General features: G+C 40.7%; 2 protein-coding genes across 2 annotated transcripts in view; one reads left to right on the top strand and one right to left on the bottom strand.

Moving 5' to 3' along the window:
• The window catches only part of LOC119815547 (intraflagellar transport associated protein), a 78,404-nt gene extending 60,846 nt beyond the window's left edge, over positions 1–17,558 (bottom strand). Inside the window, exons 1-2 of the mRNA XM_038331711.2 lie at positions 17,437–17,558; positions 1,824–1,973 (exon numbers count right to left, since the gene is read on the bottom strand). Coding sequence (XP_038187639.1) covers positions 1,824–1,956 — 133 coding nt within the window. The 5' untranslated portion in view covers positions 1,957–1,973; positions 17,437–17,558. The remainder of the gene's footprint in view (positions 1–1,823; positions 1,974–17,436) is intronic.
• A 322-nt stretch (positions 17,559–17,880) lies between these two features.
• On the top strand, positions 17,881–19,464 carry Rag2 (recombination activating 2). Its single transcript, XM_038332149.1, has one exon. The coding sequence runs from the start codon at positions 17,881–17,883 to the stop codon at positions 19,462–19,464; it is 1,584 nt and encodes a 527-aa protein (XP_038188077.1).

Genomic DNA, 19,464 nt, shown 5'->3' with positions numbered 1-19,464 from the left:
CACAAGGACATGTGCTCAACTATGTTCATAGCAGCATTGTTTGTCATAGCCAGAACCTGGAAACAACCTAAATACCCCTCGACCGAAGAGTAGATAAGGATAATGTGGTACATTTACACAATGGAGTACTACACAGCAGAAAAAAATAGCGACACCTTGAATTTTGCAGGCAAATGGGTGGAGCTAGAAAACATCGTTTTGAGTGAGGTAACCCAGACCCAGAAAGACAATTATAAACATAAAGCAAAAAAAAGCCCACAAATCACAATCCTAGAGAACTTAGACAACAATGAGGACCCTAAGAGAGACATACATGGGAAGTAGAAAAGGACAAGATCTCCTGAGTAAATTGGGAGCATGGGGATCTTGGGAGAGGGTTGAAGGGGAAGGGAGAGGCAGAGAGGAGAGCAGAGAAAACATAGAGCTCAATAAAAATCAATTAAAAGAATATTTTAATATATATAAAATGAAAATGGGAGGAGAAAAGGCCCAAGTTAAAACTTGATATTCATTTATGATTTATATGCCTTAGTCTGGAGATAAACTCATACAGTACTTTTAATGCATGGGTATTTTTACTCTAGCTTAGCACATGAGGTCAGATGTGGACTTTTGTACATGTGGAATCAGGAATTTTGAAGATTTTTCAGGTTTCATGTGTACTTTGAAAAGTTCCATGATATTTCTTTGAGTGGATATGCAGTCTGGTACATAACTGTTCTCTCTCTCTATTTTTTTAAAGATGTATTTATTATGTATACAGTGTTTTGCCTGCATATCTGCCTGCAGGCCAGAAGAGGGCACCAAATCTCATTACAGATGGTTGTGAGCCACCATATGAGTGCTGGGAATTGAACTCAGGACCTTTGGAAAAGCAGTCAGTGTGACCTAAAAAGTTAGAATCAATTTTTCCATAAAATTACTAAGCATTAAGTGCTCGCTCAACTAAACACCAACACTATATAGAATGAGCAAGCACATAATGAAACACACACTCTGAGTTTAGACTTCAGGCTCCATCCAGGCCATATCATTCCGGGTCAAATGGTGTTTCCTATCTATAGAAACCTCAGCACCATCCTCACCAACAGAATCACCATCATTCCAAAACTGATAACCACACTCAATGTGTTAACCACTGTGACCAGTTCTGCATAGCATATCCTTAGTCTTTAGTATCTTTTGGGGGAGGTGCCATGATTAGTCCCACTTTCTGGTAACTACCCCCATAAAAGTCAAGTAGCTGGAGCATGATCACACCAGAATCCAAATGCAGAGAGTATTCTAGTTTTAAATGTGCTTTTAACAGCTTAAAAGATAAAATGAACAGCTAAAATTTTCTCAGCTCATCTGCAGTTATCAAGTATCTCTGACTCTACAACACAATTCTTGAACAAATAAACACTTGGGTGTTTACACCTATCAGTCACAAAGTCTCTAGCAAGAATGATGTGCTCTAAGGAGTTGAATTAATGCTCATGCGTCTTCTGAAAAGACACCAAAGGCACAGATGTAAAAAGTCATTTACTTGTTGCTGTAAAATGTTACTTCATGTAGCTCTCCAGGTGAGGAAGGACTCAGCTTTCTGTACAGGGTTGGGAGTGTGACGATGCTCTAGTTGGTATATGGGCAACACAAATTGGACCTTTTTTTCTTTTTCTTCTTATTTTTTAGGGGGGAAGGGGATACAGCAGGACATCACAAGGGTAAAGGGGTTGGCAGACCTGGGAGGACTAGGCAGTGAGTTTTCTCAGGGCTCATGATATACAATTTCCAAATAATCAATAAAAATATTATGAGAAAAGCTTACTTCAATATTTTACCTTTTGAAAGATGAGTAAACGTGCTCAGAAATTCTTCATATGTTTGTTCAGGACAATTAATAAACTTATCCAAGACTTCTTTCATTAACTGATCTTCATCCATTATCTCTGGTCTAGGTATTTGGGCAGGCATTCCTATTCACGGCCACTCTACAAGACAAAGACAAACAGAAGCTAGAGAGTAAGGCAGCTTCAGCAAGGCTATGGAGAGGAATTCGGGGCCCCAACAGGCAGGGAATCGCTGCTGGAGCAGTGAACTCCAGTGTAAGAGCTGGAAGCTTCGGCACATTCTGGGCTGTGAACTGCTAACTACCTATTTTGATTTGGATTTCATTTTTCTCAGTATATGGTTAAGTCACAAGAATAGTGTCACATAATTCAACAAGAAAGTAAAAATCTTTCAATGTGAGAAGAGTCTCAGAAGGAAATCTACGGACCACCATCACCACTACCACCCCATGCAGTAGCAACAACTATTGGAGCTGGTATGATCTAGGTGCTTCCACAACCCCAGGTAAGTTCATAAAGCCAAACATTCCTGCCCAATCCCTGAGCTCAAGCCCTTAAAACAACAAATCATGCCTCACTCTATCTACTGTGAGCACAGAAGTACTATAACTAGCAAGAAGTGGCCCTGTCTGTATTTTAGCACATGCAGGTCTTAGAATCCTGACATTCCACTGAAACCATTGGCAGTCCTACTAAAAAATAAAAACCTAAAAAATAAACCTAAGTCTGTCTCCCTAACCTACTCCAAGTGCTCCTTGAGCCCGTGAAGGAGTATTGAATAATTTTAACCCCTTTAGTACCTGACATCCTTGAACAAAGTCATACTGAACCATCCTAATCTTCTCATTTTATTTGTTGGAACACATTTATTTTCCAAAACTGAGTTCAGAGTTGAGGTTCTCCGAGCCACCCACACACAGAGACCCCTCTCTACCATGGGAAAAGCTGGCTGTGACTTCTCATGCCACCGTGCACTGTGTACTTAGTACATTCTCTATAAAGAGTTATACATACTTCTTCGTCTGCTTCTATACTCACAATCAAAAAGACTGACTCCATCTTCTCATACTTGTATCCCGAATTCTTAAGACCTTGGGGTGTGGTGTAGAGCTGGTAGCCTAATGCTGAGCTAAAGATGCTCATTTGAGGTACAATGGTCAAAATGTCACTAGACTTGACAAATCAGCTGAACTTGGCCAATGACTTTACCTGTCCTTGGAACCCTATCAAGCCCTCAGTCAATGGACTGGGAAAGATTTGATACCACATCACCTGTATGTGTGTAATTGATAGCACATTCACAACATGACAAACTGGAGCTGAGACTCCAACATAGTCTGGGTGTGGACTAATTCTATTCAACTGAACATCACAACACCACTGGCCCCTTCACACAGAACTCATTTTTTCATGCTGCTAATTGTCTCATTCTTTGCAGTTTGAACTTAGACTTCATTCGTGATATCATATCTGGTTGAATTCCATTCATTCTGTATAAAATATTATTTTATAAAGTCTTGGGAAAATTGATAATCTACATTAAGGAGAAGAAGAAGAAACACTGCCAAAGTAATACATGCAGAATAATAAAAAGGGGATAAGGAACCACTACACTGTATGGTAAGAAATGATAGCACCAAGTTTCTTTATATTTTTCTGAAACAAGAATAAAAATATGGAACTGGGGAGAGAGCTCCATAGTGGTGCTCTTACAGAGGACCAAAGTTCAGTTCCCAGCAGCACATCTGGAGGCAAATAACTGTGTGTTACTCCAGCTCCAGGAGGATGTGACTCCTCTGGCCTCTGCAGGCACACACACACATGCACATGCACACATACACACAAACACACACACACATGCATACAATCATACACACAAACACATATACACAAATACACATGCATATACACATACGCACACAATTAAAAATAATAGAAATCCATCTTTTAAAATGATCATCTTTCATTTAAAAAGAAATAAAAATCTGCTAGTTGTTACCAACGTTTAGATGTTCTCTACTACAGCTATCATAACCCTTTACATTACAAACAACACAGGAATGTCTAGGGTAAAAAAGCATTAATGGTGTTAATTAGCCCCTGACCCCACAAATCCTACCTGCAAACTCTGTCAGAAGTCTAGTAAATATATTTCTAAACCTGTCTCTATGTTTATGATTACAGACATTTTTACAAAAACAGGGAAATATAAGCTATTCTCTACAAATAGTTTTGTGTGTGTGTATGAAAGAATAGCTTTTTAACATGATAAGATCCATGGCATCCCACCACATTAGGAATTAGAAATCTAGCCTGCTCTTTCAAACAGCTTCACAGTCACAGGCCTTGTATGTAAATTTAGGGAAGTTACTTGATATCTCTGGACCTGTTTCCTCTTCTCCTGGAAGGGGCACTGTAATGGCTCAGCCTTGTTTCCTAAACTTCAGTTTTGATATTAAATACTAAGGAGGTAAAAGTGTTTTCTGAAGATGATGTTCAAACTCATTTACTGATAAGACCTGACCTGAATTAACATGAGAGTATCTCTGCTTCTTATTTTTTTCTACCCAGTATGACTAATCACATTTTGAAAACAACACAAAACTGCCTTCCCAGACCACCTGGAGATTTGTACAATGCATGTCATATGTACCACCTACCTTACTAAAATCCAAAGTATTCTGAAACACATGTGAGCCTACGGGTTTTACAGAGCCATGAAGCTCTATTAAGCTCACAAGACTGCTCTACAAATGAAATGTGTGTCCACCTTAGGGAACATAGCCTTCCTCATGATAATGAAGAAGACGATGGCAGAGAATCACTTCAATTGTGAGCACTATGGCTTTGAACGCACTGATGATAGTACAAGATAACACCTCATACATTCCAATCTCACATGAAGCATAATGCTAGAGGACCAAATGAAAACAATAGTCTGGGTATCAACTTCAAATTAAAGGCACTGTTTCAAGATACTTGTACCTGAAAATTGGATACCTAAAAAGTTACCACTTATAACAGATCCATCTATAGCAATGTGCAGGCTACAGCAATGGAAAGCTTATTAAGGTATGCTTGTAGCTGATAGAAATACCAACAAAGAACCTCATCCACAACTACCATTTCCCTATCAGCAGGACATACATGAAAACACAACAATCTCAACATCTGTCCACTTTCCCAGAATTGGAGCAAGCATAATACCAATAATCTAGTCCTCAAAACATTCAGCTGGTCTACTTCAGTGCATCAAAAATGGCCAAGTTGTGGTTTCTACTGCTGCAAATGTCTTCTCAAAGTTATGTTTATTTTTTAAAAAAAAAGTCACAGACATGTCTTTAGGTCTCCTTTCCAAAGTTCCAGTTGGTATATTTTGATTATTTACCCTCAATATAGCTCAGTACTACCAAAGGCAAATGGCAAACAGGCTATATACAGGACAGCACTGAGGGAAAAAATCCTTCAAGGCTTCTCATTTCATTTCTGTGTTTGTAACAATCCAGGCATTTTGCCTTTTTTTAAGACTTTCACAAACTGTCAACTGTTGAAGAATTTAACGAGTACCCATCATCCAATTTAGACCTTTCATTACCTAGAAAAGCATTAGGAGCCTAATGTGAAAGGTCCCCGGAGACTGACAAAGCGGATCCCCCTTTAGCAGACAGTCTGGTGGTTTATGCAAATGCCAGTGGTTTTCTAGATGGAAGCATGCTTTTCATTTACCACCCACATGCTGGTGTGTTTTTATCATGAAACAGTTTTCTAAAAGAGAAAAGAGAAAGAGGCTTGCCTAGATAACAAGATGCATATATTTTGGCTTGGTTTTGTTTTATGCTTTGAGCACCACATGAAAGGCGTGGAACACAATGGTAAGTAAAGGTATATAAATAGCTACTGGTAAATCATAAGCAACCCTTCCACCATCAGCGCCTTGGAAAGGAAACAGAGAACATTCACTTCTCTGCCCTGACTACTAGTGTCACTTGGAAATCAGGTGCTTAGGAACTGGCTGGCTTTTCCCCTTGGCTCGGACTGAGAGACAGGGGAGGAAAATCCCATCACCTCCCAGAGGTCATGTTGTGTATTATCAAGTAATGAAGCCAACAATCATATAAGCAAAGCACCATGTGCACTAAAATGTCTACTACAATGAAGTGTGGAATGTGATGTCATCACCACCAACAGCACATCTTCGCTGTCTATCTTTTGATCTTCATGTAATGAACTCACCCAACAAAATGCAACTGTCCCAGACAAGAGCGGTAAGCCTTAAGACACAGACCCCTGTGGACTAATCTTCCATGGTGCACCACCTGATTTTCTAACAACACAGAGGATTATATGTCTGTAAAAAATGTTTTTAAAAATGTGATGTGTCCCATTGCAACTTGAAAACAATAATAAACTTCTAAGGAGCTGTACTGGCTTTCTCAGAGCCCGTCTTCTGCACATTACAGTTCTGGGAAGTAAAACTTCACTGAAGGAGATGAACAGGACAGGAGGACACACCAGCAATGTAATTTACTTTACCTAAGGAAACAACAATCAGCCTCGGTATGTCACAGGCTGGCTGTCCTTTCGTAATGGAATAAACAGTTAAGTCTCTGAAAGACTGAACTGTACTGTAAGCAGGTTATTGTGACTGGTTCATAAGGTAGGGAAGAGCAAGTGTGAAGAGCTGGCCTCCTGGTTCATAATGTAGGGAAGAGCAAGCGTGAAGAGCTGGCCTCCTGGACTCAACTACAACCACGCAGCACTTACCCACTAAGACTTCCCAGTGTCTTTTACACCATACCAAGAAGAGAGAAAGAAACTCTAGGCTGGAGTGGTGGCTCCACCCAGGCTCCAGAGGACCTGAGTTCATTTCCTATATATTAGGCAACTCACACACACCTGCAACTCCAATCCTAAAGGATCCAAACCCCTCCTCCAGCCTCCTTGGGCACTAGAATCACATACCCACACAAGGACAGTCATACATATACATTTTTTAAAGATTTTTTTAAGAATTTTAGATTTTCAGAGTTGATTGCTACCTGGAGCTTACCTAGTACAACTGAATGAATGTGAACAAATGGGGGAAAGGAACTTCACCTGGAGCTTTGTCAACTGATGCCACTGATGAGTTATCATGTATGGTTCTTGTGTGATCAGCCACAAAGAGAAGCTTATGATCAGGAACACAAAGAAACCAGCAGGAATGTAACTAAAAAGATATGGAATTAGTGAAAAGAGAAACTATAAATTTGAGGAGGAGAGGACGGGGCATATCAGTGGATTTGGAGGGTGGAAAGGAAAAATGTAATTAAATTATAATATAAAAGAGAGTGTGTGTGATTGTCAACTTCCATAAGAGAGGGAAAACAAAATGTGATAATGTGTTCAGCTCAGAAAATTAAACAAGAGTAAAAGTCATTGTTTGCCTTCTACTGCAGAGTACAGCTGAACGTGGTCATCCTCTACTGTAGAGTACAGCTGAACATGGTCATCCTCTACTGTAGAGTACAGCTGAACGTGGTCATCCTCTACTGTAGAGTACAGCTGAACATGGTCACCCTCTACTGCAGAGTACAGCTGAACATGGTCACCCTCTACTGCAGAGTACAGCTGAACGTGGTCACCCTCTACTGTAGAGTACAGCTGAAACCCTCCTTCCACTTGGAATCCTTCTTGCCTCTGATAAATATTGTTTCCAGGAGGAATAAAAACAAAACAAAAAAGAACAAAACTAATGTTGTATGTGTAGACTCCTGCTTCCAAGGACAATCTAGCCAATTTAAATTCAATACACCTAGGAGATGAGTATGTACATACATTCTAGAGACCAATAAATCTATAGATCTCTATATCTAGAGACCTATAAATACACCCAGAGAAACAAAGGAAAAGATCAGAGGACAGCAGAAATATGAAACAAAACATAACATAAACTAGAAAAGAACCTGCAGTTCTCTACTGTCTTTCATCAGGATGAGATAAAAGTAGACAACTCCAGCATCAAAGGATACCCCACACTTCAAGCTGCAAACTTTTAGTGATATGCCTCTGCAACACATGAAAGCCAGAGAATGCTTCATTAACACCCAGGGGCTGAGGGTATAAGCATCTGGGCCTAGATCCCCTAGGCATAAACCTCTGCAGTGAAAATTAAAGGAAGCATTTGGGGGAAGGTAAGAAAGGCTTTGGGATTATTGTTGACTGCACAGTTTCAAAACAGATGTACTATCTTCCAGGCCCAGGTCTTAGAAGTAGGTATATCTTAATCACTATCCACTTTCCCTAACATACATATCATCTTAAAGAAAAGAGTAAGAGAGCAAGCACATCCATACTAAAGATTGCACACAGTACAAAGAGTGTGGGCTTAGTAAGTGCTTAACATGAATGTAGATATCACAATGACTGCTTCAACAAACATCTGGCTCCTTCTTATAGAGGTTTAAAGGTTCCTTATTCTATATAAGACCCCATTTTCCTAACAGGAAAGACTATGAAGAAGCATTTGATGATGACCTTAAAACTACAATAACATGAAACTCAATGAAAGAATGCTAAAGTGAAGGAAGAAAGAGGAATAACAACAGGTCAAGGCAAAATAGAATATGTTATAAAGAAAGCAGGAAAAACAGAAAATCTTCAGGTCGTATGACGAGGAAAAAGTAATTTTTAGACTTGAATCCAAAAGCATAATCCACAAGAGAAAAATCTGACTAATTTTATTAAAAGCAGAAAGTGTCCTTCTGCAAAGACCTATCAAGATGTAGAGAAAAACTGGAAGAAAATATTAACAAATCACATATTCAACAAGAGAGCAGCATCTGGAATATGCAGATTCCTCCTGAAATCCAACATCATATCAGTTTCAAAGGACAAAAGACATGCATGGACACTTGGTCAAAGAAAATACACAAATAGCAAATTAAAACCATGAAAGATGACTGATACGATCGCTATTGGAAAAATACAAAAGTATTTTCACACACGAACTTGTACAATAATGTTCACTGCAGCTTTATCCATAACAACCAAACACTGAAAACAATCCAAACACCCTTCAAGTGGTGCTGCTTATACAAACTGCCATGCAGCCACACCAAGAGCTGAACACTCTTCAGCACTAAGATGAAAACAAACTGCTGATTCATGCAACTTAGCTTTCAAAGGAAATGTGCTGGGTGAAGCCAAGTTAAAAGGTACGTATATATCCTATTGCTCCATTTATATGCCATTCATAAAATGTGTAATTGTAGAAACAGAGAACATAGTAATGGTTACTAGGGTCAGGGGTGTGGAGAGAACAAGGAGGAATATTAAGTCTTGTGGTATACAGCTGGATATCACTGGGTGGTAGTGATTTTGCAAAATTACACAATATAACGGAGACACATATACACAAATGGGTGCATAAATGATGAAATCCAAATATATTTTGTGGCTCATGCCAATATCAATTTCTGAAATTTTGTATTACTTATGCAAGATGTTAACTTTGCAGAAGACTAAACCAAGGATGCATGGAACTTCTTTGTTCAGTTCTTTGCAGCCCTCTATGAATCTATCCTATGATTATTTCAAAATTAAAAGTTTAGAAGAGCAGAGAAAGGCAAGGCAATTAAAGCTGAAGAAACTCGAGGATGGAAAAGTAACTGCAAGACTTCTACCAAGGACATAGAGATGAGACTGGTGTGTTGACTTCTTTCTTCTGCAGGAGCACTTAGGGGATAGGGATAACACTAGTGTGCAAAAGAGCATGCTTAAGCAGAAACACTCTGCTTGGAAAGCTTGCTTTCTCTTCCTGCTCATCCACCCAAGCCACTATCATAATGCTTCTTGGGGTGACCATTCATTAAGCCTTTCTGTTCATCAGCAGACTGCATAAAATCAATTTTATCTCCCCAAAATATGCTCTTCTCCCAGCAACTGAAGTCAGTCTGGAAACCTTGGTGTTAAGGAACAAAGGCTGTCCAACTAAATATATTTTTAACAACAGTTATTAGTTAACAGAAACAAAGAAAGCACTCACAGCTAAGCACTTACTCCTTGTTTTGAAAAAGCTGATTAACTGTGCGCCTGCAGGAGACACCGGGGAACTGTTCTTGCAGTCAGCAAGGTTGCCTTTTCACTGCCCTGCCTTTCTCAATTCGCACTTAATACACAGCTATGTGGAGTCACAAAAAACACCCTGACCTTACCTTCGTCCAAACTCCTCTAAGCAACTCGTGATCTCTAGACAGTGCATTTACTAAGAAAAGTCTGCACACATCTCAGCCACATTCAGAGCCATCGCCCTAGCCCCAGATATGCCATCAACTGCCTTCCTGACTTAACAGAAGATACTAGTATGGTTCTGTGATCCTTTTACTCAGCGCCCCTGGTAAAACTTATAATCCAGAGGAAGTACTGGCACTTTATAGCTCCCGAACTGCACAATGTTTCAACAGTAAGAGATGTTCCAGCTCAAATATAATACCATTTCACTGGTATGCAATGTCCTGTTGACACGTACGGCCTCTGTAATTGTATGACAACTCTGACAGAGAGATGCCCTGCTTAGTTAAAATCGTCCCCTCTCTAGGCTTTCCTGAGTCTGCCAGCCACCTGCACAATGAACAGCCTTTTGCAATACCAGAACATCAGCTTTAAGTAAAATCGCACAGCTGGTCGGAAGCAGGTGTAGACCAGAGAACTAAGTCAACACGGCCTGCAGGAATACATTTCTGAGTGTTTCAAAATGCCAGATCTTGCAAATAAAATTGACCTTTTCACTTGGCATTCTCTTAAAAGAAATAAGATTTTTGAGACGTGCATCTCAGCTATTTTTAATTCAGACTCCTATGACTGGAATAACAAATGGGCTTTAAGAAAGAACGCAATGCTTCCATTTGCAGCTTTGCCTCCATGTACACAACCGAGCGCACTGGTGCATATATACAAACTGCCTTTGCCAACACAGTCTCTATCTAGATAAAATACCACAAATGCCTCTTTCTCTAAAAAGGAATTGTTTTATGATTTTTTTTCTAGCACATTACAAAACTCTGCCGGTTTTTGCCACTTTATTTTAAAGCAATGATCTCACACTGAATCAGAGAGAAGAAAGCCTTTACAGGAAAATACTAGACCTCTGCTCAGGGGGGCCTTACTTAACTGCTTTAAATAAAAAGTGGCAAATCATTTGACATGCCCTGCTCTTGACAGCCCATCACCCTAACTGCAGATCGCATCCTTTCCTACTTCCCTTTCCTTCCTCTTTTCTCCTTTGTCAGTTTCAAACGTGGCTCTAATTTGCAATTCACAGGACAAGTCAAACTTGCCTGTTTCTATTGCTTCCCTAAGCACCAGGGCCTCATTACCTCGAGCCATAACATCCATGCCTATCTCAGTGCTATGAGGCGATGCCCCTAGCCTTGCTCCCTGTTATCATGAAGCTGCTCTTCCACTTAGAAAGCAGAGGTGGACCAGCCTAAAGGGAGCAAAGTTGAGAGTCTAGTTTGGTGTTCCTCCTCTGCCTTCCCCCAACTCACCAGCACACAGACCCTGCAGCTGCTACCCTTGGAAAGTTAGTTAACTTTCTGTCCTTACATAGCTTGAATATAAAAACAAAGGCACTGGACTTGAAGCTGTCTTTCATCTCTTTTTTTTTCCAATTATGCTTCCTTGGCTGTTCAATTACAATGTCAGTCTATCGTATTATTAAGGCTTTTATCTCTCCCATGAAATAAAGCTATTTTTATTCTGTAATTAAGTTGGCTGGTATTCTTTAGTTCTCCACTCTTTTTTGATTTAAAAAGGATAAATCAATATATTTCAGTAAGAGTTGGAATCTGATTCTGCCTCGAGGTTTTAAAATAGACTAAGTAACCTACGATTGTGATTTCCTGATGAACATCAAAGAACCGTGAAGAAAAGTTGAATGTGAGAAAAATAAAAGGTGTATTCACTGGCAATCAAGATCAAAAATGGCTGCCTCAGACTGGCAAGATGGCTTAGCAGGGAAGGGCACTTGCTGCCAAGCCTAGCAACCTGAGGTCAATCATTGAACCCCATATGGCAGAAGGAGAAAAGAAATTCCCCAGATTATCCTGACCTCCACACACATGCCATCACATGCACGCACATGCTATCACATGCGAACACACATGCCATCACATGCACATATGTCATCACATGTGCACATGCCATCACATGCGCACACACACAGCCATCACATGCTCACACAAATGTAAAAACTGCTACTTCATCCTACTGTAATACTAGCTGCTTACGTGCAAGGCCTACGTTTGGAAGGGTTTGGGGTTTTTTTGCTTTGGTTTGGCTTTTTGTTTGCTTGTTGGTTCATAATCCCTCACATGACTAAACATGGATTTAAGTCACTAGTGCCCCTTAATCCAAAGCATATGTCCAAAACCCTCCCGGGGATGCCTGAAACGACAGGTGCATCAGATCCTACTCTGTTTTCCTATCCATACTTACAATAAAGTTTAACTTATGAATTAGGCAAAATAAGAGCGCTTTTAAAAACACACAACAGAAGAGAACCAGCTCTGTACCATTTAAAATCTGTAAATTATGATCAGCCTTCCTCTCACGGTGATATAAAAGGATCACTAAAGAAAGCACTTTACAGTTTTTCTTTATCATATCCAAATTTCCAGCTTCACCTGACCCTTATGCTTTGGAGCTGCAGTTAAACAAAAACAAGGGTTACTTGAACACAAGCACTATAATGCCATTCCATTTGGTCAGTTAACAAAGAGGCTACTGAGTGACTAACAGGAGGGTAGCTTATACTGTGTGAACACACTGGACAAAGGGATGCCTCAGGTGCAAGGCAGGGTGCAGAAAAAAGTGACAAACCATCACTATGCTATTCAGGGCATCATACAGCTTAAAATCTATAATTTGCTCATGTCTGGGACCTTCCGTTTAATATCTTTAGATCCCAGAAGACCACAATCCTGCCTCCACATAACAGGGAAAGTGGAACCACGGCTAAGAGAGGATTACTGCTCTAGTCTCCGGTCACCTCCAGAGATAGAAAACTTATTAAAAAGCTAAGTAAAACTGCCAGGTTCATGATACTATTTTTTTTTCTTTTTTTTTTCTTTTTTTTTTTTTTTTTTTTGGTTTTTCAAGACAGGGTTTCTCTGCAGCTTTTTTTAGAGCCTGTCCTGGATCTAGCTCTTGTAGACCAGGCTGGCCTCGAACTCAGAGATCCGCCTGCCTCTGCCTCCCGAGTGCTGGGATTAAAGGCGTGCACCACCACTGCCCGGCTGGTTCATGATATTATTAAAACCTAAAGGCTAAAACCCTCACCAGAAGCTATATTAAGATTAAATGAGTTTCGTTTTATAAGAACTGTAGAACAACTAGAACATCAGCTTTCTGAGTGCTGCCACCATGGCTGTGATTTCAGATATCACAACCATCACACAGTGGTATGAATAGGAAAACAACCAACTGCCCTTTTTCAGACAAACAAAAATCTTCATGGAAATAACTAGACACTGACATTTAAAGAACTGACCAGCATTTTCCGATGAGAAGAATCAACCAAGGAATTGAGAGGCACATACATTTAAAAAAAAGTCAATCCTGAAAACAGATCTTAACATTTTCCAAATAAAATTAAATTAAGTAGCTGTTTATACAAAGGAACCTATAATATCACTCACTCTCAGAAACATGATTTGCTGTGCAAACCCTCTTTCCCACACATGGTCTGTCCAGCAACACTCGGATCCTTGTTTTAGAGATAAGAAAATTGTGAGAGATGGAAGCAAAGACCCTGCCAGATCTGTCCGCCCTAGTCACTGTGTAAATGCTTCTACTCAATGAAATCCTACACAACGACTAAAATCGCAAAGGCCACATGAAGTCACCATGCCGTCCTGACTGAGGAAAATTCATAAATTATCTCTTTTTATCTTTCTTCAACAATCAAGTGAGGTAAGCAGGTTTTGAGGGTTAAGATGACTCCACTCGGGAAAACAACAAATCCTACTTTCACAAGCATCACACTGGACACTACACCACAACGCCTCAGATAAGTAGAGCTTCTCAGGCTGCACTAAAGAAAACTGGGTCATAGAAGAGACATTCTGAGCCTGGCTTCAGAACAGATCACTTCCCATTTGATTCACTAGAGTGTTAAATCAAGCTAGTGATATTTTTTCTGTTTTTCTAAAATGTTCTTAATTTTAATAAATCAAGTTTCAATTAGATTTTGTCTTTACAATTGACTGGTAACTCAGGACTTATATTTTCAATATGTCAGTAATGAAATGGTTAAACTTGAGAGTAACACCCTGGTGGATATCTCTCTCCTTCAACCACCAAAGGGGTGGGGGTGGGGGTCACAGTCAGTTACTCCCGTTACACCAGCGTTCACTGGAACATCTGTAGGCACAGAAACACTCTACCCTTCAGCCTTCAGCTTGCCACAGTCAAACTAAACAGTCACTGACTCTTCCCCAAGTCCGACCTTAATTCCTGGCATAGCCGCAAGGATTCAGAGAGGGATAAGCAGCCCCTCTGGCCTTCAGGTAGGTCCAATACCTTTATTTTTAGCAAAGCTAAAAGACGGGAACCTGCGTCTATAAACTTCAAGGGTCTGTTGCTGCCACACTAAACCAGTGTGCTGGCTACAGATGAACAGGGCATCTGGGTAGGGAAGAAGAGAGATGTAGATTTTGGAAGGATGGGGTCTCCTGGTCTCAAGCTACTGCAAGGATTACTTTTGATTTCTTCAGGGTATTATTATTAATCTTGGGACATAAATGATCCTCTGACATCAGCATGGACAGATAGGCCTAACCGTGGTTTCATTGCCAGCAGAAATCAAGCAACATATGCCTCTAACCTGATAGACCGTACAGTGCTCACTCAAATACTAAGTAGCTGCGGTGCATGGGGTACTAGCTATTTTGGAGTCAGGAAACACGGACAATGCTGGTCTGTAAGATTTAGAGCGTCAGAGTATACTGCCTGTCTTTGGAGAGAAAGTCAGTTCAGACACAGGAAACTACAAACCCAGACCTCACACCATTAGTTCTCTTCTGATACTCAACTATGCCGTGGCTTCAAAGCGAACAAGTGAAAATTGCCCTGCTGGGGAATGCTAACACAGGGCTGAGAAAACTGTGTTAAGGGTATTGGCCCTGTATGTCTTCCTTTTCAAAAGAATCTTTAATGTGTTGACTTTGAAATTTCCCTTAGTTGAAAAGCAGTCTTTTTTTTTAATCTGCCTGATATTTTTGTCTATTTACACAGAAGCTTTCAGTGGGTTATTTTAGGCCTAGCATAATTTTTAAACAATTTTTAAAATCCTAGATGTAACTAATATAGTTATATTAAAGGCCTAGAAAAGATACAATCATGAACTCCAGTAAAAAATGTATTCCCACCCATGAACCAAAACTTCAACAACTAGATGATATCAAAAATGCTAAAACACCTCCAATGTTTCTATTATTTAAATATACAAATCATCTGACTAAGACAGATCGTCTGAGACTTAAATGGGCAAACACTTGCCTAGGTCCCAAGAGGAGACAATGTAGCTCCCTTTACTGTTTTTAGGGCTCCAAGTTTGCTACAAAATGGACAATCTTCCCTATGCACTGCTCAAGAAACTGCTTATTATTAATCCATAATATTCCAAATCCCTAAGACGACCTTCACATGGCACAGTGAACTACAGTAAAAATGCTCCTCCCTCTCTCTCTCTCTCTCTCTCTCTCTCTCTCTCCCTTCCTCCCTCCCTCCCTCTCTCTCTTCCTTGCTCCTTCCCTCCCTCCCTTGTTCCCTCCCTCTCTGAGTCACCACCAACACCTTTGGCTTAACAATTTAACCAACTATTATGAGTTCAAAAGTTTAGCATTTACACATCCCCTCTACTGCTCAGAGAATCTCTTGAAGGAAGATGGGAGCCAATCATGAAATGCTCCTCTTTGAGGTGTGGCACAGACACTACAACCATGACCTTACATTTGCTATGGCTTCCTAGACTGAGTCTACACAAGGCTGACCCTATCAACAGCCCACGGTGGATGGGAGGGAAGCTCAGGAAGGCTGACTCCACTCTGCAGTACTACTGACTACTGATAGATTTGGAAGAGAAGGAGACACTGCCTTCAGATAAGCATCCGTTAGGGCATACTCCAAACTTCCATACACAATTCCAAACCCATGGTCACTCAGATGTCTCTGTTTAAACTCAATGGGACACAAAACAAAACAAAAAGACATAAATGTGGGAAATGTGGGGGAAAGAGTTTTATGAAGGATGGGGGAGGTTGGCAGTGGCAGGAGCGACATAAAAGAGGGCGGAATGACAGTAAATCAGAATGAACTATATACATGTATGAAACCATCAAAGACCAAATTCAATTAAGAAAAAAATTCATCTTTCTACATCTACTGACCAAATCCCAACATCTTACAGCCCCTTCTAGACGTCTCCAGCGGCCCTTATCAGCAGATTACTGTGCCCTACCAGAGGCATTATCTGGTAGTTCAAGGACAATAGTAACTACTACTGTGTCTGAGCCCTGTTCTGACTCCTTTACAAGTCTTAAATTACTAATCATAACTGACATCAACCTATGTGGGTAAAACCACCTCATTTTACAGATGAGGAAATCGAGCCACGGAGAGTTAAACAGTTTGCACAAAGTCAGATCATTAGTCACTAAGTGACAGCCAGGATTTGAGTCGAGGCTGACAGCACTGAGTCCTAATCCTGACCGTTGTTTTATTCTGCTTTTTAAACAACTTACTCTAAAAAGAGTCAATCTTATTTTGTTTCAACATGTAGTGCCAAAACAGAGTGTTTCACGTCTGCAAGCAGGAAGAGTACTTCACCTCTCTCTAAGGTAGGTAATGGTACAAACTTCCCAAGCTTACCTTTATCTGATAAATATTTCTTAACAGCAGTACAATACGGAAAGGAGCCTTTTTTGTACTCAATATAAAATTACTCAAGAATCATCTCACATTCCGTGGGCTGGAAATGATCTGAAACAGGACAATTCTATTTTCCTAGGTGTTGGGGCATGGGGGGTTGGGAGGAGGGAGAGACGTGTAGTTTAGGAACTGTCTTTGTTTCGCTGAAAGAATCCTCAAGAAAAGGAAAGAAAGTTGCTGAGCAGGAAAGGGGTGGGGGTCTTCTAAAGTGTCCCTTGTAATTGTCTAATTACTACACACGTTAGTAGGTGCAGAGTGAAAATTTTTAAAAAAATCATTTTCAAGCTGCTTCTCCCCTGCGTGCTAGGTATTCTAAGACTCGTCTTTCGGTTCTGAAAGACAGTCAACTTTCCTAACTCCCTGTCCCAGCAAGCGACGAGTCCTCAGAGTGCAATTCTGGCTCTCGCTTCAATAGATCCAGAGTGGAGTCAGCAAAGACGACTCAACCGTGGCTTCCCCTCAGACTGTGGTTTCCAGGCAACCACACTTGGGCGAGATGTATCTGTGCCTCCTACCGGGACACCCTACTAAGAGTCCCAGAAGCCGCAGCGATTCCTGAGCACCGGTTTGCAGGCGCCCCTCCTGGTACTCTTGCGTCCAGCGCCCCGTTGTCGGCAGAGGGGCGCACTCTCACCTCGGTTCCCTAGCTGTCCGTCACCTTGGCGCCCATCTAGTCACTTCGCTCTTTTGGAGTCCTTTCCAGGCAGCCTAGACGGCTCCAGTCCTGAAGCAGCAAGAAGACAAACTCTAGAAAACGGATTCTTGGGAAATGTAGTTCTGTTGGCTCGCATGGAAGGGCGCTCTAGGAAAGAAGGACTACAGTTCCCAGAAATCAAAGCGAAGAGAGTGCTCCACTAAAATATGTCCCAGCTGCTAGACTTGAATTAAGTAGGAAAGGTCTGGGGCTCTTCGCTTCCTTATTTGGGGATTTACAGTTCTAGGACAAGCATGTTAAATGACTTTTCTTTTAAACACACCTTTTGCATGTGAGGACATCTAAACATAATGATGTATATAAAAAGATATTCTAAGTTTTGTGCTTTATACTTTCAGATAAAAGACCTACTCACAATCAAAAATGTCACTGCAGATGGTAACAGTGGGTCATAATGTAGCCTTAATTCAACCAGGCTTCTCACTGATGAATTTTGATGGTCAAGTTTTCTTCTTTGGCCAAAAAGGCTGGCCCAAGAGATCCTGCCCTACTGGAGTCTTCCATTTTGATATTAAAAAAAATCATCTCAAACTGAAACCTGCGGTTTTCTCTAAAGATTCCTGCTACCTCCCACCGCTTCGTTACCCAGCTACTTGCTCCTACAAAGGCAGCTTAGAGTCTGAAAAACATCAATATATCATCCACGGAGGGAAAACACCAAACAATGAGCTTTCAGATAAGATTTATATCATGTCTGTTGCTTGCAGGAACAACAAAAAAGTTACTTTCCGTTGCACAGAGAAAGATTTAGTAGGTGATGTCCCGGAAGCCAGATATGGTCATTCAATTAATGTGGTATATAGTCGCGGAAAAAGTATGGGTGTTCTCTTCGGAGGACGATCATACATGCCTTCTACCCAGAGAACCACAGAAAAATGGAATAGTGTAGCTGACTGCCTGCCCCATGTTTTCTTGGTAGATTTTGAATTTGGGTGTGTTACATCATACACTCTTCCAGAACTTCAGGATGGGCTGTCTTTTCATGTTTCTATTGCCAGAAATGATACTATTTACATTTTAGGAGGACATTCACTTGCCAATAACATTCGTCCTGCCAACCTGTATAGAATAAGGGTAGATCTTCCCCTGGGTAGCCCAGCAGTGAATTGCACAGTCTTGCCAGGAGGAATCTCTGTCTCCAGTGCAATCCTCACTCAAACAAATAATGATGAATTTGTTATTGTTGGTGGTTATCAGCTGGAAAATCAAAAAAGGATGGTCTGCAACATTGTCTCTCTAGGGGACAACACGATAGAAATTAGTGAAATGGAGACCCCAGATTGGACCCCAGATATTAAGCATAGCAAAATATGGTTTGGAAGCAGCATGGGAAATGGGACTGTTTTCCTTGGCTTACCAGGAGACAATAAGCAGACTATGACAGAAGCATTCTATTTCTATATGCTGAAATGCTCTGAAGATGACGTGAGTGAAGAGCAGAAAATCTGCACAAATAGTCAGACATCAACAGAAGATCCCGGGGACTCCACACCCTTTGAAGATTCAGAGGAATTTTGTTTCAGCGCAGAAGCAACCAGTTTTGATGGTGATGATGAATTTGACACCTACAATGAGGATGACGAGGATGACGAGTCTGTAACCGGCTACTGGATAACATGCTGCCCTACTTGTGATGTGGACATCAATACTTGGGTTCCATTCTATTCAACGGAGCTCAATAAACCTGCCATGATCTACTGTTCTCATGGAGATGGGCACTGGGTACATGCCCAGTGCATGGATCTGGCAGAACGCACACTCATCCACTTATCAGAAGGAAGCAACAAATATTACTGCAATGAGCATGTACAGATAGCAAGAGCATTACACACTCCCAAAAGAAGCCTGCCCTTACAAAAACCTCCAATGAAATCACTCCACAAAAAAGGTTCTGGGAAAGTCTTGACTCCTGCCAAGAAATCCTTCCTTAGAAGGTTGTTTGATTAG

This window comes from Arvicola amphibius, chromosome 5, assembly GCF_903992535.2.
Source record: "Arvicola amphibius chromosome 5, mArvAmp1.2, whole genome shotgun sequence".
Taxonomy (NCBI): Eukaryota; Metazoa; Chordata; class Mammalia; order Rodentia; family Cricetidae; genus Arvicola; species Arvicola amphibius.
Note: the sequence above shows the minus strand (reverse complement) of the source record. Positions and strands in the feature narration are given on the sequence as shown.

Excerpts from the sequence above, each read along its gene's own strand:
- Rag2 (XM_038332149.1), top strand. The coding sequence starts at position 17,881 with ATGTCACTGCAGATGGTAACAGTGGGTCATAATGTAGCCTTAATTCAA.